Source organism: Phocoena phocoena, chromosome 15, assembly GCF_963924675.1.
Source record: "Phocoena phocoena chromosome 15, mPhoPho1.1, whole genome shotgun sequence".
Taxonomy (NCBI): Eukaryota; Metazoa; Chordata; class Mammalia; order Artiodactyla; family Phocoenidae; genus Phocoena; species Phocoena phocoena.
This window is the reverse complement of record NC_089233.1, coordinates 81,525,672-81,549,879: the sequence shown is the minus strand read 5'-3', so window position 1 is coordinate 81,549,879 and position 24,208 is coordinate 81,525,672. Positions and strand designations below refer to the sequence as shown.

The 24,208-nt window shown below is 44.1% G+C and overlaps 1 protein-coding gene across 1 annotated transcript in view; it reads right to left on the bottom strand.

Moving 5' to 3' along the window:
- Positions 1 to 7,208: 7,208 nt before the first annotated feature.
- CASS4 (Cas scaffold protein family member 4) overlaps positions 7,209 to 24,208 on the bottom strand; it is a 44,115-nt gene continuing 27,115 nt past the window's right edge. Inside the window, exons 4-6 of the mRNA XM_065893313.1 lie at positions 14,678 to 14,761; positions 11,885 to 13,192; positions 7,209 to 7,619 (exon numbers count right to left, since the gene is read on the bottom strand). Of these exons, the coding sequence (XP_065749385.1) occupies positions 7,209 to 7,619; positions 11,885 to 13,192; positions 14,678 to 14,761 (1,803 nt within the window). The remainder of the gene's footprint in view (positions 7,620 to 11,884; positions 13,193 to 14,677; positions 14,762 to 24,208) is intronic.

Below are 24,208 nucleotides of genomic sequence, written 5' to 3'. Positions count from 1 at the left end.
AGTCAGTGAGAGCTGGGAATGGGTTCTAAGATTAGTTTTCTCTTACAGCAATGGACAGAAAATCAGAGAATAGCAAAAACCCAAGGATCTTTAGACAGACTCTCAAACCAGTGCTATTTTCTGACAAGTATATCTACCCCTCACTGAATTCATTTGGGGCAGAAAAAACAAAAACAGCTGCTCTTGGGCTTCCCTGGTGGCACAGTGGTTGAGAGTCCGCCTGCCGATGCAGGGGACACAGGTTCGTGCCCCAGTCCGGGAAGATCCCACATGCCGCGGAGCGACTGGGCCCGTGAGCCATGGCCGCTGAGCCTGCGCGTCCGGAGCCTGTGCTCCGCAACGGGAGAGGCCACAACAGTGAGAGGCCCGCGTACCGCAAAAAAAAAAAAAAAAAGAAAAAAAAAATAGCTGCTCTTTATCGAACCATGATTCTACCTACACTGGGAGATTTGGAAACATTCTTTCCTTCTGTCCTCACAACCTTAGTTGGGGGTGTAATGCCTTCTGTTTCCCAAAGGACAAACCTGAGGCTCAGATGTCCAAGGTGTCTTGGGTCAGGGTCACACATCAAGGAAGTAGGAGTAGGAGATGAGGAAGGGGCTTCCTCAAATGAGGCCCATCTAACCACAGATGCCAGGATCCTTGACCTCTCCCCGCAAAGCTGCTGATGACTCCCAATGGTGATGACTCTGAGGGCATTAAAGTTCAGGCAGCTGGATGTTTTTTCTCTTCCTCCTTGGTTTCTTTTTTTAGAGTATTGGTCTCTAAGGTACTTCTTGTTGCAGACTATACACAGCTAAGTTGATTATTATCATCAGTAGCAACTAATTTGTGTTGAGAGCTGTCAGGCATTGTATTCCGTGCTTTATTTGATTTGAGCCATTTCATTTCCAGTGCATTGGGCAGCAGGTTCGTTATCTGCTGCTTCTTCCCACTGCCTTTGCTGAATGAACCAGTAAAGGATATTCCCTTATGAGGATCCTTGGTGACAACTTTGATCCTTGGATCAAACTGTGAACTTGAAGGGCAGGAGAGGAATGAAATCATGAAAGAGAAAAACATTACCCTCTAGCAAAATCAGTATTCCTTAACCTTTCTGGGGTCATTGGACCTGTTGGAGAATTTGATGAAAACTTTGGACTTATTCCACAGAAGAATATCCATAAGCATGTAGGAAATTTGCTACAGTTTATACGTGTATGTATTTCATTCATGACTTCCCGAGGCCCAGGCTAAGAACCAATACTTTAAATGCTTCTGCTGGGGGTTACTATAGTTCCCAAATACTTCAGACTTCTAAACTGTTGAGGGTTTGATTTCCGGTTAGCTCTGCCCATGTGCTCTCCAGAGGTGCAGTTTTAAATTCTGTTTGGAGGGACTTCCCTGGTGGTGCAGTGGTTAAGAATCCGCCTGCCAAGGCAGGGGACACGGGTTCGAGCCCTGGTCCGGGAAGATCCCACATGCCACAGAGTAACTAAGCCCGTGCGCCACAACTACTAAGCCTGCGCTCTACAGCCCAAGAGCCACAACTACTGAGCCCACGTGACACAACTACTGAAACCCGCGTGCCTAGAGCCCGTGCTCCGCAACAAGAGAAACCACCGCAATGAGAAGCCCGCGCACTGCAACGAAGAGTAGCCCCCGCTCACCGCAACTAGAGAAAGCCCACGTGCAGCAGCGAAGACCCAACACAGCCAAAAATAAATAAATAACATAAATAATAAGAATTCTTTCTGGAAAAAGTTGATATGCAGAGTAACTCACTTTAAGAGTTAGCATGAAAAAAAAACACAACTCTGTGCTAGGATTCTTTAAGAATTTCACAGCTTCATTTAAGGTTACACTTGGGAGGATAACCCAAAGATGGTTAAAATAAAATAAAGTAGAAAATGGAATTGATTGCTGAGATAACTCAGGACAAAAATTACATTGTGTTTGCAGTTTTAGTGAAATATTGAAAATATTCTAGGAGGGACTTCCCTGGCAGTCCAGTGGTTAAGACTCCGAGCTTCCACTGCAGGGGGTGCGGGTTTGATCCCTGGTCGGGGAACTGAGATCCCACGGGCCGCACAGTGCGGCCGAAAACAAAATATTCCAGGACTATATGGGCCTTACATGAAGTGGCCCCTGGCTACTCCTTTCAGCTCATGTCACTCTCTTCTCTATCTCTCACTCAGTTCCAGCCTCACGGGCATGCTCCTCTCCGTTGAACTCTCCAGGTGTATGTCTACTCTGGGCACTCACCTTGCTATTCCCTTTCCAGAACACTCTTCCCCATGTTTGCCAGACCAGCTCCCTTAAGTGATGCATCACTGAGCTCCTGGTCCCCTATTCAGAGTCACCTTCCCAGACCTCTCCATCTAAAAGAGCACGTCTCCTCCATCATGCTACCCGCTACCTTGATTTAATTTCTTCCTTGCACCTCCCACCACTGATACCATGTTATAAATTTAAATTTTGATATCTTGTTCACCATGGATTTTTTGCATTGATTTAGATTTTTAAAATATGGCATCAAAGTATAATTTATCTTGATTACCAAGTTTTGGGGGAGCCCCCCTTACATTTTCCATCCAAAGAGAGTGCCTCACTCACCTCACCTGGTTCTGGCCCTGGTTTTCCATCTCCCTCAGCTGGGATGAAAGCTGCATGATGCAGAGCCTTTGCTTTGGCCCCTGCAGCACCTCTAGTGATCAGCAGAGGCCTGGGCAGATAGGAGGTGCTCAATAAATGTTGAATGAATGAAAGGAAAAGGGCATTAGCAAATAACCTACATAAATGGGCAACTTTTGCAAAGGGGCAGCTTCAGGAGACATGGGGTGCATACCTGGGAAGAACATAAAGTTTTTAAAAGATGCTTTGTTAAGAAAAATAGTTGCCACTGGGTGCTTGGGTCCACAGTGCTTATCACACTAGGAGATCGCTAAACAAGGCTTCTTACCATTTCCATCTTCCTGATGAAATTGAACTTAATTGAGGTCAAGTTGCTACCACCACCATCACCACCATACCACCCACCATTTCCTCTTCCTACCTGGAGAGGAAACAGTACAGAAGTCTGGGCGTTAGAGAAAAATACTTAGCCAAAAGTTGCTGAAAGCTAAAAGACATGATTTTATCCTACTTTACAGTTTTTTTTCAGAAGGAATTATCCTATTGAATTAATCAATGGAAACTCATCCCACAACTGCTCTCTTTTAAAAAAAAGGAAGGAAACACATTTAGCTAAGAGCAGCAGTTTTCATTATTTTAAACCCAATGGTTTTGTACTTTGTTGACAAAGGTCCTTGGTTTGAACTCTTCTCAAAAGAGGAAATATATATAGATATAGCTCCAGATCCGTGTGTGTGTGTGTTTCTCTCTTTCTCTCTTTGGCTCTATCTCTCCATTGCTTGATCTCTCCACTCACATACATACATACATAGTATTCTGAAACCATTTGGGACCTGTTCATTACCTATTGGAGACTATGTCACTTCTAAAGGACTAAATGAGCTAAAACATCTAAAGCATTAGAACAGTGTCTGGAATATAGTAATCTCTTAATAGATACATCTTGTTATCACTCATGTGTAAAACATCATTTTGCCCCCTGGAGTAAACAATTATTGGTGTCTCCCTGGAGCAACCCCTCCTCCTAACACCATTGCTAACTTTGTTAGGGGCTCCAGCTGGGACACAGCGCTCCAAGGGTTTCTCGTGTTTCTGCACATCTTTTGAGCAGAGACATTGACTTGACATTTTTTTTCTAGACTATCCTTTCCAGGATGTTTGTAACAAACTCCCTTGGAAGACAGAGATAACCTCTCCCTCCAGAGCAGAAGGGCGGGATTGTTTGCTGTCCAATATCGTAAAGATAAGGTCTCCCTCTGAGGCAAAGCTTGGTCAGGTTTACACAGATACTGTAAAAGATTGGGGCTTCCTATGTTCAGGGTTTTTTTTCCTTTGGCTTTGATGCAAACCCACTGCGTGCACAGCATCACATGGGCCCACCTTTGCATAGCCCCTGGGACTTGAGGGATGTGAGGAAATGATGCAAAGATGAAACATAAGCTGCTTGTGAGGCTGTAAGAAAAGCCCCTTGACTGTGCAGGAGAGTTGACATAACAGGCCTGACTCATCTCCCTAGAAAGTCCTGCTTGCAAAGTTGGCTTTGGTGCTTGGATAGGAATTTGGATTTGAGGAGGGTTTTCACCATCCCCAGAGTTGATAAGAATGGTGCAGGGCCTAAACTGTTTGTACAAGTGATGTGATTCATGCTGGATGCCTGCTCTCCTTTGCAGAGTCTGGAATTTTGGTCCAGGCCACACAGAGGCTGCCTGCATGATCGGCCCCAGTGAAGACCCTGGGGGCCAGGCTCTCAAGAGTTGCCCTAACCGGCAACATTGCCCATGTGTTTGTCACAGCTCGCTGCTGGAGGAATTAAGGGTGCCCCGTGTGACCTCTGGGAGGGGACTCTCAGCAGCTTGAGCCTGGTTTCCTTGCTACTTCACCCCCCGCCACCTGTGCGCTTTCCCTTTGTCGATTTTGCTTTGTCTCCTTTCACTGTGATGGCTCAGAGCTGTGAGCACAGCTATATGTGGGAACCTGTGAATCCTCCTATCGAATCACTGGACCTCGTCTTGGGGACCCTGACATAGCCTCTGACCTCAGAGTCTCGTGTCTTCTCTCAGCATTCATGAAACTGTCACAGGCTAACTTGTGAATCTGAAGTAGGAGAAAATCTCAGACATGTCACAGTTCTTGTCAGATCCATCCCCTTACCTCTCTCGGGACACATGGGAGTGTGTGTGTGTGTGTGTGTGTGTGTGCGCGTTTGTGTGTTTGCGTGCATGTGTGTGTTTGCGTGCATGTGTGTGTGTGTGTTTGCGTGCATGTGTGTGTAGGGGTGAATTCCAGGTCTAGGACAACTTGGGCATTACATGCCCTTCTCATCATGGAGCTTTCAGGGGCTGGCATCTGACCTAAACTAGTCCAAGCAAAAATCAAGACTCTTCCCCCTTGGCCACAAACCAAGAAGGACATAACTCAGGGCAGCCACCCTGCAACCATGAGAGTTAACACAGAGAGAGTGGGACTGAGAAATTGGGCCTTGATGATTCTGCTGGAGGACCCAAAATCAGCTGTTCTTTTTAAAAATTTTTTAAATTAAAAAATGTTTTATACAGCAGGTTCTTATTAGTTATCTATTTTATACATATTAGTGTATACATGTCAATCCCAATCTCCCAGTTCTTTCCCCCACCCCACTTTCCCCCCTTGGGGTCCATACGTTTGTTCTCTACATCTGTGGCTCTATTTCTGCCTTGCAAAACGGGTCATCTGTACCATTTTTCTAGATTCCACATACATGCATTAATATATGATATTTGTTTTTCTCTTTCTGACTTACTTCACTCTGTATAACAGTCTCTAAGTCCATCCATGTCTCCGCAAATGACCCAATTTCGTTCCTTTTTATGGCTGAGTAATATTCCATTGTATATGTGTACCACACCTTCTTTATCCATTTGTCTGCTGATGGGCATTTAGGTCGCTTCCATGACCTGGCTATTGTAAATAGTGCTCCAATGAACATTGGGGTGCACGTGTCTTTTGAGTTATGCTTTTCTCTGGGTATATGCCCAATAGTGGGATTGCTAAAACCAGCTGTTCTTGAAGCCAGCCTGCCCCTGGATTAATTTAAGATACTTGAGTCAATAAATTCCCTTTATTGCTTAAGAGAGAGTGGATATGGTTTTTGATCCCTTGTAACAGAAGGAGTCGTAGCTGATACAGATCACAGCTGCTCCCAGAATGTGGATCTCTCCATTCTAGTGTAGGGAATCAAGGCTCAAAAAGATGGGGTCCTTCTTTAGGGACCCTGAGACTAACTCAGTGAAAATAATTAGTCTTTTGGCAGTCAACAATTTAAAAGAGCTTACTAAGTAGCAGATAGGAACCGGAGCTAGTACCATTTCAGGTGACTTCCAGCCTGGAGATGCTTAGTGGCTGAGGTGCATGTAGGAGACATGAAGACTTGAAGTGATGATGTAACCATAGCAATGTAAGCTAAAGTCCCAGCTACAAGGAGAGGAAGAGGAGGTGGTTTGACTTGCGGGGGTGGCGGGGGGAGCTCTGGGCCCCTCTCAGATCTGTGCCCGGCGATAAGGATCCTGTTTATACCACACTTCCTGGCTTTGCTTTTCCTGAGCTAGCCTTGCGCATGCGAACTTGGCCTCTTCTGTAGCTCCTTGAACACTTTGGGGAGAAGCGTTTAAATGACACAAGTAAACATGTTGCTTTGGTACCAGAACCCAAGTGACACGGATCAAAGACTTTTCCAAAGAAAAGATTGCTACAAAGGATGTTGTAATTCATGACTGTATTTACATAGTATTATAAATGGTAACACATTTGAGACCACTGAGGTATAAACCTTTTATGATCCAACATACTGAATTTATCAACACAGAACCTATAATGTACAAAATAAATTAATAGGGAACCCAACAGAACATGTTATGTTGCAAATTTACTGCTACTTATAACATGCCTGTTTTACTAGGTTCAGATAAAATAGCAAATATATATATATATATATATTTTGGTGTAAGATACAGATACATAATTTGTACCAATCTCACAGAATTAGTTTAATCCAAAATGAAAAACATATTCTATTTTCTATCAGATGCAACAGAAATTGTTTGAAAATAATCTCTCCCCGCTTCTCCTACTTATTTTCTCCCTAGCACCTAATATATTGTGTATGTATTTCTTCATCATTTGTCTGTCTCCCCATTAGATTGTAAGCTCCTTGAGGGCAAAGCCTCAGTCTGATTCAGTGCTATATGCCCAGCACCTAGAATTTGACATATAATAGGTACCCAATAAGTAAGTACTGAATGAATGAGTTTAAAACAGGCACACATTTAGCCAATACAAAAATGGATTTCTATAACTTCATTTCACACATTGGCCCTACATGATAGGCTAAAAACTTTGGTCCTTAGTTCACACCTGATTCTCTTCCCTGACTCTCTGTGGGATAAGCCAATGTCCTGGGGTTGCTCAGCCACTTGGTAATACCGGGTTTGGGCACCACAGCTGTTGCCACCCCTTGGTGTATCCCCAGGCTGGCTTTTCCCAGAGCACAGACTTGCACAGGTTGTGGGTGTGAGGCTGAAGCGAAGAAGTTAACACGGAGAAGGAAGGAGGAAGGAGGCTCATTCCAACGTCCCCCTGAATTGCTGCGTGTGCCGCTCCAGCTTCTTAGCCTCAGCCTGGAGGTGCTGCAGGGCGGCGGGGCTGGGATGCTGGAGTACGGCGTGCTTGGTGGCCAGCGCCAGGTCCTTGAGCAGGCTGCAGAGGTGGCTGCTGCCGCGCAAGATCTCGTTGCGCACGTCCCTCTCCTGGGTCTCCTGGCACAGTGTGTCCACCAGCTTCTGCCCGACCATGATGACTAGCTTGCTCTGCGCGATGAAGATCTCGGGGGGCTGGCCGTTGCCGAGACTGCTGTGCAACACGCCGATGGCTTTGAAGAGCGCCCCGAAATAGAGGCGGCAGTGTTCAGAAAGGCGGATTTTCTTCTCAGGATTCTGCTGACTCAAAGGTCGGGGGCTAAGGGAGCTAGGATTCTAGAGAAGAGAAAGGAAACAATGGATAAGAGAGAGATTCGATCGACAGGCTGTGGTTGTCTCTCTTTTCCTGTTTTTGCTCAATTTGCTAGACTTTTTGTAAGAAAAAGTACAGTTTTGTTTGGGAAGCCCCACAGTGCAACATTTGCCTAAGAAATTAATGTTAAGGTTTTCAAAGCACTGTTACATATAAATTATCTCTCAGGTATATAATTTTATATATTGCATTATATATATAAAATCATTCATATTAGATACATATAAAATCTTATTCAATCCTCTCTACAAACTGTTAGAAACCCATTCTAAGAAACTCGTTGACAATGACTAAATTTATAACTTAAAAAAAATGCAGAAAACTTGATGGTAAGATTTAAAAATTTACTCAAAGAACAGGTTTTAAAGCATTTAAAAAACCCTTCCTAGTTCCAGTGTCAGAGGTAAATCTGAATCCCCCAAATTTCCAGAAAAAATAAAAATATACTGACTTATCTGCTTTAAGATTAAAATATTTATCTTACTTGCTAATTAAAGTTTTATTTAGAAGTTTACTTTCATGAATTTTATTTTCTGGAATGTGGAACCAAAGCCTGTTCACTGTTGAAAGATTCTCAGCATCAAACTTAGTGGAAATCCTACTCCAGGTAATAATCAAACACACCGCTATATTTAAATTGGATAACCAACAAGGACCTACTGTACAGCACGGGGAACTCTGCTCAATATTATATAACAACCTAAATAGGAAAAGAATTTGAAAAAGAATAGATACATGTATATGTATAACTGAATCACTTTGTGTACACCTGAAACTAACACAACATTTTTATCAACTATAATATAAAATAAAAAGTTTAAAAAAAAAAAGCCCCTTTGTTAGGTTATAGGTGAGGAGACTGAGGCTTCCGGAAGAGAAGAGGCTGCCTAGGGTCACTCTACTAGCAAAATAAAGATCTGGAGCTCTTAGCCTAGTCAGCAAGTCTGAAACTCTCATTCTTTCTATTAAACTGTGCACTCTTATCAACCTACGGTCTTAAAACACCCAGCTCAGAAGCACTCAGACAGTGTTATAGTCTGACTGTGTCTCCCCAAAATTCATATCATGAAACTCTACCCCTCAGTGTGAAGTTATTGGGAGATGGGGCCTTTGGGAGGTGACCAGCATTAGATGAGGTCATGTGGGTGGGGCCCCCAGGAATGGGGTTAGTGCTCTTCCAAGGGTTGTCCGAGAGCTTGCTTCCACCCTCTGCTCTCTGCCAGGTGAGGATACAATGAGAAGTGGGCAGTCTGCAGCCTGGAAGAGGGCTCTCACCAGAATCTGACCCTGCTAGCACCCTGATATTGGATTCCTAGCCTCTAGGACTGTGAGAAATACATTTCTGTTGCTTATAAGCCACCCAGCCTATGGTACTTTGTTGTAGCAGCACAAATAGATTAAGATAGACAGGTAAAGGGAAGAAAAGCCTGGGGTGTTGGTTGAGATGGACTCTCGGGGGGCAGGGACCATGAAAAGAATGCATCAGAGGCTAGAAATGAGGAGCAACCATCTGGACATTGGAATATTGGCATCTTGGCTTGGGAGTATTACCTGTAGGTAAACAAAAATGTACTATGATTTTTATTCTGGGCTGTTGGAAATCTCTGGAGGTATTTTTGGTTGTCACATTGACCAGGGAACACTACAGGCTACCAGTGGACAGGGGGCTAGGGATGCTGAACAGTCCATCCCACGCAGTGAAGAACTGCCCACCTGATGGTCAGTGGTCCCCCTGCCACCCCCACTGAGAAGCAGTCAGTCTAAAGCAGGGTTTTTCCAAGGGTGATCCTTGGACCTCCAGCACCTGGGAACTTGTTAGAAAAGAAAATTCTCAGGCCCTTCCGTAGACCTACTGAATCCGAAACTCTGGGGTGGGGTCCAGCCCTCTGGGTTTTAACAAGCTCTATAGGAAACTATGACACACTCTCAGGTTTTAGAACCACTGGTCCAAGGCATACTTCGTGCTGAACAAAATAGCATGACTTTTAGCAATCTGACAGGCCCCAAGTTTTGGGTTTGGGGTTTGCAGAACGAAGCATCAGGACGCCTGGGTTATTATCTTAGTTGGCCTCTGAGAAGGCAAACAATCTTGTCCACATCATTGGATATCTCTGTCCCTTCTCGCCCATGCTGCCCTCCCCAGCCCCCATCAGCCAGGAGGTTGAATGGGTTCATTGGTTCCCAGGCTTCAGTTATTCAAAGAAAACCTTCACACATTACACCCTTTCTACCTTCCTCTTAACTTCGGTCAGCTACATCCTTGTTTTTAAGTGATCAGCTGTTTTTACTTAAGTTAAAACTTTTAAAATTGGTAAATGGAAAACTACTATCCTTTACCACTAATAGGAGGTAAGCAATGAAAAATAAGTACAATGATAAGAGTTTTGATTTTAAAAAAAAGAGGAAGAAGATCAAATGTCAGAGAGGTGTTGAAGATACATAGGCCCCAAACCAAAATGTTTTTTCTGTTGTAATCAGAAACATTAAACGGGAATGTCAAACAGATACACGCACAGAGGGAAGATCAAGTGAAGACACAGGGAGAAGACAACCACGTACAAGCCAAGGAAAGACACCGGAGAAGAAACGAACCCTGATCTTGGATTTCTAGGCTCCAGAATTGTGAGAAAATAAATTTCTATTGTTTAAGCCAAAGGGGGAAAAATGTCAACAAGAATGTGAGTCCGTGTGACTTCATGCCATGTCAGTATCTCCTGTGATAAACTTGCAGAGCACCTAGAATTATTTCACTGATGGTTAAAGGACCATGTTCCACATTTTGGGGCTCATTGGACTTGCTCATCTCCAGGGTTCCTTCTATTATAAAAAAGGAAGAACTGTCACAAAACCAAGTCTCCTCCCATGTGGGTCAGGGCTGTAATGCTGAATTATTCACAGCAGGAAACATCTCTGGGGATAAAGCCTATTATTTCCATCAGAAGTATTGGAGAGTCAGCATCATCGCTTACCTGGGTTTCTAAGTCTTTGTTTTCATCCAACCTTTGTTCCAAGATGGGTTTTTCTTTCTCTTCTAGGCTAGGCAACTCCTGAAACATAAAATCCCTTCAAATTACCAACTAGAATGGTCTTTATACTATTATATAGCTGTTTAAGTCCACTTTATAACTTGAGCATTCCTCGTTATGTTTTTGTTGATGGTTCTACCTAGTAATGACTTTTTCCAACAAAGGAGACTTCAGCAGCCCGAGGGCTGAATTTTGCCTACCAACATGGCCTAATATAATGACACACAATTTTATTGGGAAATGAAAAATAACCAAATTTCCAGCTTCTCTAGAGTGTGTTAAAGCTCTTGCATCTCCAGGCATGTCAGCAGAAAACCAAGACTGGGGCTGAAAGCACTGAGTTATCTCCGTGACACAGGCCCCAGGTTACCTGCTGCATTTCTTGCAACTTGCAATTCTCTCTCTTTTTCTTTTTTGGCTGCGTTGGATCTTCCTTGCCACGTGTGGGCTTTCTCTAGCTGCAGCGAGCGGGGGCTACTCTTTGTTGCGGTGCACAGGCTTCTCATTGCAGTGGCTTGTTGCGGAGCACGGGCTCTTGGTGTGTGGGCTCTAGAGCGCAGGCTCAGTAGTTGTGGCGCACGGGCTTAGTTGCTCCGTGGCATGTGGGATCTTCCCAGACCAGGGCTCGAACCCGTGTCTCCTGCACTGGCAGGCTGATTCTTAACCACTGCGCCACCAGGGAAGCCCTGCAACTTGCAATTCTTGAACTAAGGGTCTTTTCTATAGTGTCTAGACTCACGGAGCAAAGTATTCCTAAGAGTAAGTAGAGTCTGGAGGCTGCTAGGACCAGGCACAACTTGGAAGAGTGTTTACAGTTCCTCTTCTGTTTCTAAGAAACACACTGACAATGACGAAATTTACAACTGTGAAAAATGCAAAGAAACTTGATGACGTGATGAAAAATTTTGTTCAAAGAACAGGTTTCACAAGGTTTTCAAAATCCTTTCTAATCCTAGCATCAGAGGTAAGCCCAAAACCCCAGATTTTCCAGAAGACATCCTGTCTGCCTTAATATTAAGATACATATCTTACTTCTTACTAAGAGCTCACCTAGAATTTTACTTCCATGAATTTTATTTTCTGGAAAATGGAACCCTTATCTCCCCAAAGATGATAAAACAGATTCTCATCATCTAACTTACTGGTGACCACTCCAGATAAAAATGGAAAGTCCCCTTATAGTATACCAACTCTGAACTCACCTGTTCACAAACATCTGTCCTATTTTTCTTTAATAGTTCAGGAGGGTGTTCGCTTTCCCTTTGTTTCTGAAAAGAAGCATTCCTTTGGTATGATTCAATCTCCTTTTGGGGAAGGCGGATGGATTTTGCAAGCTTAAATTCTGCATTTGGGGTCAATTGCATGGGGTCTTCCTTTTCACAGTTCGGCTTGAAAAGGAGTCTCCCGTTGGCAATGACGAGGGAGGCGAACCTCTTGATGTCTTCTGGAACCATCCGCGCCGTCAGGACAAATCTCTCCAGGTCATCCAGGCTGTTGTGAACTTTGTTGGTCACAAGGACTTCCAGGGACCAATCGCAGCTCTCCAGACTTTCCTTTGTTTCAAGCAGGATTTGGTAGGAGTTGGAGATTGTCTGTAGCTGATCCCTAATTTTGGCCTGAAGTTTATTGTCGGTGAGGTTACAGGCGGTCCCACGGACGCCGCAGGCGAAATCCAGAAATTCTCTCAAGGATTCCTCTATGCAGTCGGCAGCCCTGCGGATCGCGTGGATATTGGCCTCCAGGCAGTCTCGGAACCTCCACTGCCTACTGACAAAGAGCATGAGGCCCGCGACAGAGTTGTCCACCTTGTGCTGCAGAGCTGTGACTGTCTCTTTGGCCAAGTCCAGGTCCAACGGGAGCTCTTTGGCTGACTCCTCCGAGAAGGAGCTAGAAGAGTGGCTAGACGTGGAGGAACATGAGGAAAGGACGCTGGCTCTGCTGTCAGAACTGGAAACGGACAAGCCGTCTGGCTCAGGAGACAGCGATGCTGCCCGTCCGGAGAACCATGAGGTATTATGGTCCATGGAATTCTCTGAAGGCCCATCGGCTTTTCCCAGCTCTTTCCCAGCCTGGGGGACACTTAGCACTGCTTTAGGGACGTCGTAAATGTTCAGCCTGGTGTTCTTCTGTTCCACTCGGGAGATCAGAAAGCTTGAAGGGACCTTGTAGCTGACACCTTCATCCAAAGGGAATGCATCCCTGGGTGGTGGAAAGCTATGAGGAGGAATCTCTGGAAGGCTGAGTTTTTTCTGCATGGGCACGTTTTTCTGCGGGTGTGGACTGAGGGTCCTTGCTCTGCTGTTCTGAGGGCTGTGAAAACTGGACATGTACCTGGGGAGAGCACGGTGCCCCGATTTTTCCACAAAGCTGCTTAGAGATGCGTTTCTTACATCAGCCTTTTCTGGAGACACTGGCGTGTCATAAATCCATTCGGATTTCTGAGGGCTTGGCAACGTGTTGCAGCTGCCTCTCCTTAAGGCAATGCTTGACATCAGGGGAACACTCTGCCCCTGTGAAAAACCACACAAAGTCACCCAGTTTAGGAGCAATAAAAAGACAGTATGAGCGACTCAGGTGACACATGTGTATTATACTGAGGACCCACCAAGTGCTTGGCACTGTGCTTCTTAAAAATCTGATCGACACTCCCCTACTCACGCTTCTTCTGTGGCTCCCCACTGCTGTTATCACTCAAGCCCTACACAGTTGGGCTCCAACCTCCTTTTGAGCCTCCTTGCTCTCCGCTTCTGACACCACCCTCCTTAAAGGTCCAGCTGCCCTTGCTGTTTACCTTCCCCTGAACACAGAATGCTCTCTTGAACCACTATATTTAATTTTACCCAAACTGGTTCCTCTGCTCTAAATGTCTTCCCAACCCCTTGCTTTCCGTCTAACAAACTCCTATGCATCCTTTGTGACACTGCTGAGTTGCCACATTGGGCATAGGTACATTTATTTATACATGTGACAGAATCCAACGATAAACATGGATTACAGATTTCAAATTAAGGCACCTCCTTTTTATACAAATAAAAACCTACCTTGATGCAACATGTCTCCAAGGTATACAATAAGAAGAAGCATTTATCTAAAGTCTACTGAGCTCATGGGACTTCCCTGGTGGCGCAGTGGTTAAGAATTCACCTGCCAACGTAGGGGACACAGGTTCGAGCCCTGGTCCGGGAAGATCCCACATGCCGCGGAGCAACTAAGCCCGTGCGCCACAACTACTGAGCCTGCGCTCTGGAGCCCGTGAGTCACAACTACTGAAGCCCAAGAGCCACAACTACTGAAGCCCACGCGCCTAGAGCCCGTGCTCCGCAACAATAGAAACCACCGCAATGAGAAGCCCGCGTACTGCAGCAAAGAGTAGCCCCCGCTCACCACAATTATAGAAAGCCCGCCCGCAGCAATAAAGACCCAACACAGGCATAAATAAATAAGTAAATAAATTAATTAAAGTAAATAAAACAAAATAAAATAAAGTCTACTGAGCTCTTGCTCTGCGCCAAGCAGTGTACTAGGTGTTTTGCAGGGATTATGTCAATTCTCACATAAGTTTGTAATAAGAAACGGAGGCGTATGGAAGTCAAAGGATGTATCTAAACCACGTAGCTTGTTCTGTTCCTGAACGCCATTGCAGTTACAAGTTTTGCCTCCAGTGAAGTTAAGTTCTGCTGTGAGGGATTTGCATTCCTAATTTTTTTTTTTTCTGCGGTACGCGGGCCTCTCACTGTTGTGGCCTCTCCCGTTGTGGAGCACAGGCTCCGGATGCGCAGGCTCAGCGGCCATGGCTCACGGGCCCAGACCCTCCGCGGCATGTGGGATCTTCCCGGCCCGGGGCACGAACCCGCATCCCCTGCATCGGCAGGCAGACTCTCAACCACTGCGTCACCAGGGAAGCCCTGCATTCCTAATTTTGACCAAGCAAACAACATTTCCCAGAGGCCGTTCAGGTCTGCATAGCATCGGATCTCAGCGCCCGTCTTACTTACGTTTGGTTGGCTGGCAGGGGGACCAAGTGCTGCTTTTTGGGGGCTGGGGAGGATGTCATATAGCTGCTGCTGCTTCCCTGGCTCCTGGGGAAAGACCACAAAGAAGGACAACTTGAATTTTTCCCTCCTGATGGCTGCACATCACAAACTCTCTCCACTCCAGTGTTTCTTTTGTTTTTCCAAATGAAAACACAAATCACTGAAGACTTGGGGGATTTCAGTCATGATGCTTTTATGGTGGAAGTGTGTGCTCTACTGGGTATATTTTCAACAGTGGACTCTGTGCTTTAGAAAAGGTGACTTCTCGATTGAAGGTGGGGACAAACTATAGAGAGAATTAGCTGTAGCTGCAGTTAAAAACGGTAGTTCATTTCCTCCTGTTAGTTCACCTTAAGATTGAATTAAAGAAGAATAAATAGAAGATTGGGACTTACTATGTCTTTTATCTTTCTTGTTTTTCTCAGCAGAAATTTTCCTGTGCTTGTAACTCATGTATTCATCCTGCAAATATTTACTGAGTGGCTATTAACGACTACACACTGAACCATAGGACATATATACACCCAGTAATGAGCAAAAGACATGGCGCCTCTACAGATAATAGGCTTTTTTTTGGTGCAACAATTAGGAAGTACATATTTTAGGATAAGAAAAACAGGTTCCATGTTCCAAAGCGAGGTGAGAGAGTACCAAAACAGGTTTTGTAAAGAAAGAGAGAAAAAGCTGGAATTTGGAGAGGGGGTTTCTTTGGAGCGAGCTGGGCTGTGAGTGTCCTGCTCTCCCCTTCTCAGTGGGGGGAGGAAAGGATGCTTTTCACTCCCTTCAGGCAAAGTGGAAAGTGCCCCACGGAACCTTCCGAGATTTGAGCTGTGCCACCTGAGCTTGGGGTCATAGTGCACAATGTCTAACTCTGCTTGAGAAAAGTTAAATGTGAGAATCTTCTGACAGAGCACAGGGTGGTGGCTGGGCTGAGGGGGTCTGTTCTCAGGGCGGCGACCAGGCAGAGCAAAGGGAAGCCCCTGCCTTGGCATAACATTTAAAGGTGCACCAACAAACTCAGTGTCTAAGGTAAATAATATTTTAATGCAATACACTTAAAATCACAATTGATGCGAAAAAATCGTGATGAACAAAATATCAACATTTTGAATAAAGATATGATCCACAGGGCCGGGACGAGGGCGAGGCAAGTGAAGTGAGTCTTGCAAATGTGTCTTTGTTTAAAACTTTGGGGGAGAAAGTGCCCCATTCTCCATACCCCACCCGCCCCCCAGTCCTGGCCCTGGGGTCCATTGCGGCTGAGGGAGCCTGTGCGTTCTCTGTGGACCAGACGTGGGCTGCATGGGAGCTGGAGCCAGGCCTAGAGGGTGAGAGCATCTCAGGAGGGTGAGGCTGGAGATGACCGGCTGCCTGGAGCTCAGGGAGGAACCTTCAGCCACCGGCCAGAGGAGAAGCATCTGCCCACCCTGTGCAACTTGCAGGTAAGAGGTATCCAGCATGGGACTTCCCTGGTGGTCCAGTGATTAGGGCTCCAAATCCTCACTGCTGAGAGCCCAGGTTCAATCCCTGGTTGGGAACTAAGATCTCACAAACCACGCAGCCAGAGAGAGAGAGAGAGAGAGAGAGAGAGAGAGAGAGAAAGAGATACCTGGCAATCGGGGGAGGCGGGGAGGGGTTGGCACTCGCAAAAATGTCCCTTAAGAGAAAGAATCAGCCTGCAGTGCTCACTGCCTCCATGGGGTAACACTGTGACATCCCTCCTGCAGAACCAGGCATGCGGGACCTTTCCACCTCTGCCCTGCCTCCCTGCTTTCCCTCAGCCCCGCAGGAGCCTGAGGTCACCCAGTGAGAAGGAACCCGAGGTAGGGAACTAGCAGAGAATCCAGCCAGCCCTCCATCCCTGCAGCAGGAGCCCAGGCCCTGCAAACAAGCTGAGAGAGCACGAGCTTTCGCTTTAAATATAGTAGGAACTTTGCGTATTGTCTGCACTGAACATTAAATTCCTCCATTGAGACTAATTATTACCTGTGAGGGACCAGGAAGTCACAGAGCAGGCCTGAATTTTTATTTAGACTAGAGCTGTGGCCTTTAGCCCTGGCTGTGCTCCAGAACCATCTGGGAGCTTTAAAATTACTGCTGCCCGGGGCCCACCCAGACCTCAAACATCAGCGCCTCTGGGCGTGGTTCCAGGAAGCAGGCATGGGTGAAGCACCCAGGCCATTCCGATGTGCATTGATGGGCAGGGGAGAACACAGCCACGGGGCAATTTTGATGGGCTGAGAAGTGAGTGAAGTTGTTTTCTGATTACACGAAGCATGTCTTACAGAAGTGATGTACTAGTAACAGTCAAATAAGTTAAAAAAAATCCCAAAACCTAAAATTTCCGCCCCCAGAGATAATCAATGTTAAGATAACCAATGATAATGTTAAGACTGTGATGTGGGACTTCCCTGGTGGCGCAATGGCTAAGAATCCACCTGCCAGTGCAGGGGACATGGGTTCGAGCCCTGGTCCAGGAAGATCCCACATGCCACGGAGCAGCTAAGCCCCTGCACCACAACTACTGAAGCCCACACGCTCCAGGGCATGTGTGCTGCAACTAATGAGCCCGCGTGCTGCAACTACTGAAGCCCACGTGCCTAGAGCCTGTGCTCCGCAACAAAAGAAGCCCCCCTGTTCACTGCAACTAGAGAAGGCCTGCGCACAGCAACGAAGACCCGACGCAGCCAAAAAACAACAAAAAAGATGTATATCCTTCATGATATTATTACTTTTAAAAAGTGCAGGGGGGTGGAGTCAAGATGGCAGTGTGGGAAGACACCAAGTTAGCGTCTCCCCACAACTAGGGCACCTGCCGGCTGCTGGTGTGGGACCCTGATGCCCAAGGAGACGGGAGGAACCCCCAAGTGAACTGGTAGGACATGGGAGGACTGAGCGGGGAGAAGAAATGGGGGCCAGACAGGATTGGTGCCCCTGAGGCTGGGGAGACCAGGGGAGGCAGGCAGGAGGGCCTCTCCAGGAAGAACGGGAGGGGAGTGAATGGTGATTACCCCTCCCACTGGGGCCGGGGAGCCTGCTGAGCTCCGGCTGGTAGCCGCCCCGCCAAAGTCCCCTCAAGGTCACGTGGGTCCCGGGGGCAGAGGAGGGAGGCCAGGGAGATCAAGAAAGGCAGGCAGGAGAGGCCCTCCGGGAGGAGAGGGAGAGGAGCGGAGGGCGATTGCCCTGCCTACTCGAGCCCAGGAAGCCTGCTGGGTTCCCAGGTGAGGTCCCCTGCCCTCTGAGACCAGGGGTGGGGGGCACTCCTGGGCCCCTTCTGTTCCTTGAGCCTAAGCCCCACCCCCCACAGCCCTCAGGGACTTTTCCAGCCCTGTGGGTCCTGAGCATAGGCCCTGCCCACCACCCAAACCCACCCTTGCTTAGGCCCTGCCCTCCACAGCCAAGGCCTTCTCCCCACCCCGCCTTTTTTTGCTTTTTCTTTTCCTTTTTTTTTCTTTTCCCTCATCCTCTTTTTTACTATTGTGGTAGTGATGTATCTTCCAGTTGCTGATTCATGTATATTTTTATTTTTATGTTCTTTCTAATATATCTGTTAGTTTCCTAGTCTAATTTTATTTTTTACTATGATATTGTTCTTTTTTTTCTTTTTTTTTTGCCACCCCATGTGGCTTGGGGGATCTTGATTCATGTACTGGGGGTGGGGCAGAAGTTACTGCGGTGGGAGCTCCAAGTCCAAACCACTGGACTAACAGAGAACCTCAGACCCCAGGAAATATTCATCAGAGTAAAGTCTCACGGAGGTCCTCATCTCAGTATCAAGACCCAGCTCTACCCAACAGCCTACAAACTCCAGTGTTGGAAGCCTCAAGCCAAACAACCAGTAAGAAAGGAACACAATTCCACTCATAAAAAATTAAAAAAAAATTTTTTAAATGAGACGGCAAAAAAATATGTCACAGATGAAGGAGCAATGTAAAAACCTACAAGACCAAATAAATGAAGAGAAAATAGGCAATCTACCTGAAAAAGAATTCAGAGTAATGATAGTAAAGATGATCCAGAATCTTGGAAATAGAATGGAGGCACAGATTGAGAAAATATAAAAAATGTTTAACAAAGATCTAGAAGAACTAAAGAACAAACAGAGATGAACAACACAATAACTGAAATGAAAAATACACTAGAAGGAATCAATAACAGAATAATGGAGGCAGAAGAACAAATAAGTGAGCTGGAAGACAAAATGGTGGAAATAACTGCCGAGGAGCAGAATAAAGAAAAAAGAATGAAAAGAATTGAGGACAGTCTCAGAGACCTCTGGGACAACATTAAACACACCAACATTCAAATTATAGGGGTCCCAGAAAAAGAAGAGAAAAAGAAAAAGGCTGGGAAAATATTTGAAGAGATTATAGTGGAAAACTTCCCTAACATGGGAAAGGAAATAGTCACCCAAGTCCAGGAAGCACAGAGAGTCCCATGCAGGATAAACCCTAAGAGAAACAGACCAAGACACATATTAATCAAACTAACAAATGTTAAATTCAAAGAAAAAACGTTAAAAGCAGCAAGGGAAACACAAAAAATAACACACAAAGGAATCCCCATAAGGTTATCAGCTGATTTTTCAGCAGAAACTCTGCAGGTCAGAAGGGAGTGGCAGGATATACTTAAAGTGATGAAAGAGAAAAACCTAAAACGATTACTCTACTCAGCAAAGCTCTCATTCAGATTCAGTGGAGAAGTCAAAAGCGTTTTAGACAGACAAAAGCTAACAGAATTCAGCACCACCAAAACAGCTTTACAACAAATGCTAAAGAAACTTCTCTAGGCAGGAAACAAAAGAGAAAAAAAAGACCCACAAAAACAAACCCAAAACAATTAAGAAAATGGTAATAGGAACATACATATCAATAATAACCTTGAATGTAAATGGATTAAATGCTCCAACCAAAAGACACAGACTGGCTGAATGGACACCAAAACAAGACCCATCTATATGCTGTCTACAAGAGACCCACTTCAGACCTAGGGACACATACAGACTGAAAGTGAAGGAATGGAAAAAGATATTCCATGCAAATGGAAATCAAAAGAAACCTGGAGTAGCAATAATCATATCAGATAAAATAGACTTTAAAATAAAGACTGTTACAAGAGATAAGGAGAGACACTACATCAAGGGATCAATCCAAGAAGAAGATATAACAATTATAAATGTTTATGCACCCCACAAAGGAGCACTTCAGTACATAAGGAAAATGCTAACAACCATGAAAGGAGAAGTCAACAGTAACACAATAAGAGTAGGAAACTTTAACACCCCACTTACACCAATGGACCGATCATCCAAACAGAAAATAAATAACAAAACACAAGCTTTAAATGACACAATAGACCACATATACCTAATTGATATTTATAGAACATTCCATCCAAAAGTGGCAGAATACACTTTCTTCTCAAGTGCACATGCAACATTCTCCAGGGCAGATCACATCTTGGGTCACAAATCAAGCCTTGGAAAATTTAAGAAAATTGAAATCGTATCAAGCATCTTTTCTGAACACAACACTATGAGATTGGAAATAAATTACAGGAAAAAAAAAACTATAAAAAACACAAATACATGGAGGCTAAACAGTGTACTACTAAATAACCAAGAGATCACTGAACAAATCTAAGAAGAAATTTAAAAATACATAGAAACAAATGACAACAAAAACACGATGACCCAAAGCCTATGGGATGCAGCAGAAGCAATTCTAAGAGGGAAGTTTATAGCAATTCAACCTCACCTCAAGAAGCAAGAAAAATCTCAAATAAACAATTTAACCCTACACTTAAAACAACTAGAGAAAGAAGAACAAAGTAAACCCAAAGTCAGTGGAAGGAAAGAAATCATAAAGCTCAGAGAGGAAATAAATGAAATAGAAATGAAAAAAACACGAGCAAAGATCAATAAAACTAAAAGTTTGTTCTTTGAGAAGATAAACAAAATTGATAAACCCTTAGCCAGACTCATCAAGAAAAAAAGGGAGAGGATGCAAATCAATAAAATTAGAAATGAAAAAAGAAGTTACAACGGACACCACAGAAATACAAAGTATCATAAGAGACTACTACAATCAACTATTTGCCAATAAAATGGACAACCTGGAAGAAATGGACAAATTCTTAGAAAGGTATAACCTTCTAAGACCGAACCAGGAAGAAATAGAAAATATGAACAGACCAATCACAAGCAATGAAATTGAAACCGTAATTAAAAATCTTCCAACAAACAAAAGTCCTGGACCAGATGGCTTCACAAGTGAATTCTATCAACCATCTAGAGAATAGCTAACACCGATCCTTCTCAAAGTCTTCCAAAAAATTGCAGAGGGAGAAACACTCCCAAATTCATTCTATGAAGCCAACATCACCCTGATACCAAAACCAGAAAAAGATATCACAAAAAAAGAAAATTATAGACCAATATCACTGATGAACATAGATGCAAAAATCCTGAACAAAATACTAGCAAACAGAATCCAACAAAACAGTTAAAGGATCATACAGCATGATCAAGTGGGATTTATACCAGGGATGCAAGGATTCTTCAATAACGCAAATCAATCGATGTGATACACCACATTAACAAATTAAGGAATAGAAACCATATGATCATTTCTATAGAGGCAGAAAAAGCTTTTAACAAATTTCAACACCCACTCATGATAAAAACTCTCCAGAAAATGGGCATAGAGGGAACCTATCTCAACATAATAAATGTCATATATGACAAACCCACAGCAAGCATCATACTCAAAGGTGAAAAACTGAAAGCATTTCCACTAAGATCAGGAACGAGACAAGGACGTCCACTCTTGGCACTCTTATTCAACATAGTTTTGGAAGTCCTAGCCACAGCAATCAGAGAAGGAAAAGAAATAAAAGGAATACAAATTGGAAAAGAAGAAGTAAAATTGTCACTGTTTGCAGATGACATGATACTATACATAGAGAATCCTAAAGATGCCACCAGAAAACTACTAGAACTAATCAATGAATTTGGTAAGGTTTCAGGACACAAAATTAATGCACAGAAATCTCTGGCATTCCTATATACCAACAATGAAAAATCAGAAAGAGAAATTAAGGAAACGCTCCCATTTACCACTGCAACAAAAAGAATAAAATACCTAGGAATAAACCTGCCTAAGGAGGCAAAAGACTTGTACTCAGAAACCTATAAAATACTGATAAGGGGCTTCCCTAGTGGCACAGTGGTTAAGAATCCGCCTGCCAATGCAGGGGACCCAGGTTGGATCCTCGGTCCGGGAAGATCCCACATGCCATGGAGCAACTAAGCTCGTGCGCCACAAGTACTGAGTCTGCGCTCTAGAGCCTGCGAGCCACAACTACTGAGCCCGCATGCCACAATTACTGAAGCCCGCGCACTCTAGGGCCCATGCTCCGCAACAAGAGAAGCCACCACAATGAGAAGCCCGCGTGCAGCAACGAAGACCCAACGCAGCCAAAAATAAATTAAAAAAAAAAACACTAATGAATGAAATCAAAGATGATATAAACAGATAGAGAAATATACTATGTTCGTGGATTGGAGGAATCAATATTGTGAAAATGACTATACTACCCAAAGCAATCTACAGATTCAATGCAATCCCTATCAAACTATCAATGGCATTCTTCACAGAATTAGAACAAAAAAGTTTACAATTCGTATGGAAACACAAAAGACCCCAAATAGCCAAGACAATCTTGAGAAAGAAAAACGTAGTTGGAGGGATCAGGCTCCCCAACCTCAAACTATACCACAAAGCTACAGAAATCAAGACAGCATGGTACTGGCATAAAACAGAAATATAGATCAATGGTACAAGATAGAATGCCCAGAGATAAACCCACGCACATATGGGCACTTAATTTATGACAAAGGAGGAAGAACATACCATGGAGAAAAGACAGCCTCTTCAATAAGTGGTGCTGGGAAAACTGGACAGCTACATGTAAAAAATGAAATTAGAACTCTCCCTAACACTGTATACAAAAATAAACTCAAATGGATTAATGTCCTAAATGTAAGGCCAGACACTATAAAACTCTTAGAGGAAAATGTAGACGGAACACTCTACGACATAAATCACAGCAAGATCCTTTTTGACCCACCTCCTAGAGTCATGGAAAGAAAAGCAGAAATAACCAAATGGGACTTAATTAAACTTAAAAACTTTTGCACAGCAAAGGAAGCCATAAACAAGACAAAAAGACAACCCTCACAATGGGAGAACATATTTGCAAATGAAGAAACGGACAAAGGATCAATCTCCAAAATATACAAACAGCTCATGGAGCTAAATATCAGAAAGACAAACAGTCCAGTTAAAAAATGGGTGGAAGACCTAAATAGACTTTTCACCAAGGAAGACATACAGATGGCCAAGAGACACATGGCAAGATTCTCAATGTCACTAATTACTAGAGAAATGCAAATCAAAACTACAATGACGTATCACCTCATGCCGGTCAAAATGGCCATTATCAAAAAAATCTAAAAACAATAAATGCTGGAAAGAGTGTGGTGAAAAGGGAACCCTCCTGCACTGTTGGTGGGAATGTAAATTGATACAGCCACTATGGAAAACAATATGGAGGTTCCTTACAAAACTAAAACTAGAACTACCATACGACCCAGCAATCCCACTACTGGGCATTTACCCTGAGAAAACCATAATTCAAAAAGAGACATGTACCACAATGCTCATTGCAGCACTATTTACAATAGCCAGGACATGGAAGCAACCTAAGTGTCCATCGACAGATGAATGGATAAAGAAGATGTGGCACATATATACAATGGAATATTACTCAGCCATAAAAAGAAATGAAATTGAGTTACTTGTAGTGAGGTGGATGGACCTAGAGTCTGTCATACAGAGTGAAATAAGTTAGAAAGAGAAGAGCAAATACCGTATGCTAACACATATATATGGAATCTAAAAAAAAAAAAAAAAGGTACTGATGACCCTAGTTACAGGGCAGGAATAAAGATGTAGATACAGAGGGTGGACTTGAGGACACGGGGTGGGAGGGTGAAGCTAGGTCGAAGTGAGAGTAGCACTGACATATATACACTACCGAATATAAAATAGTTAGCTAGTGGGAAGCAGCAGCATAGCACAGGGAGATCGGCTTGGTGCTTTGTGATGACCTAGAGGGGTGGGATAGGGAAGGTGGGAGGGAGGCTCTGGAGGGAGGGGATATGGGGACATGTGTATGCATATGGCTGATTCACTTTGTTGTACAACAGAACTAACACAGTATTGTGAAGCAATTATACTCCAATAAAGATCTATTAAAAAAAAAAGACTCCATACTCCCACTGCAGGAGAACTAAGATCGCGCCTGCCGAAATAAAAGTGCTTTGGAAACCGAAAAAAAAAAAAAAAGTGCAGATATGTGTATGTGTATGTTTGTGTGTATACATATGCGTGGATATAAAGAATCTATTACAAATGAAAAGTAAAAAAG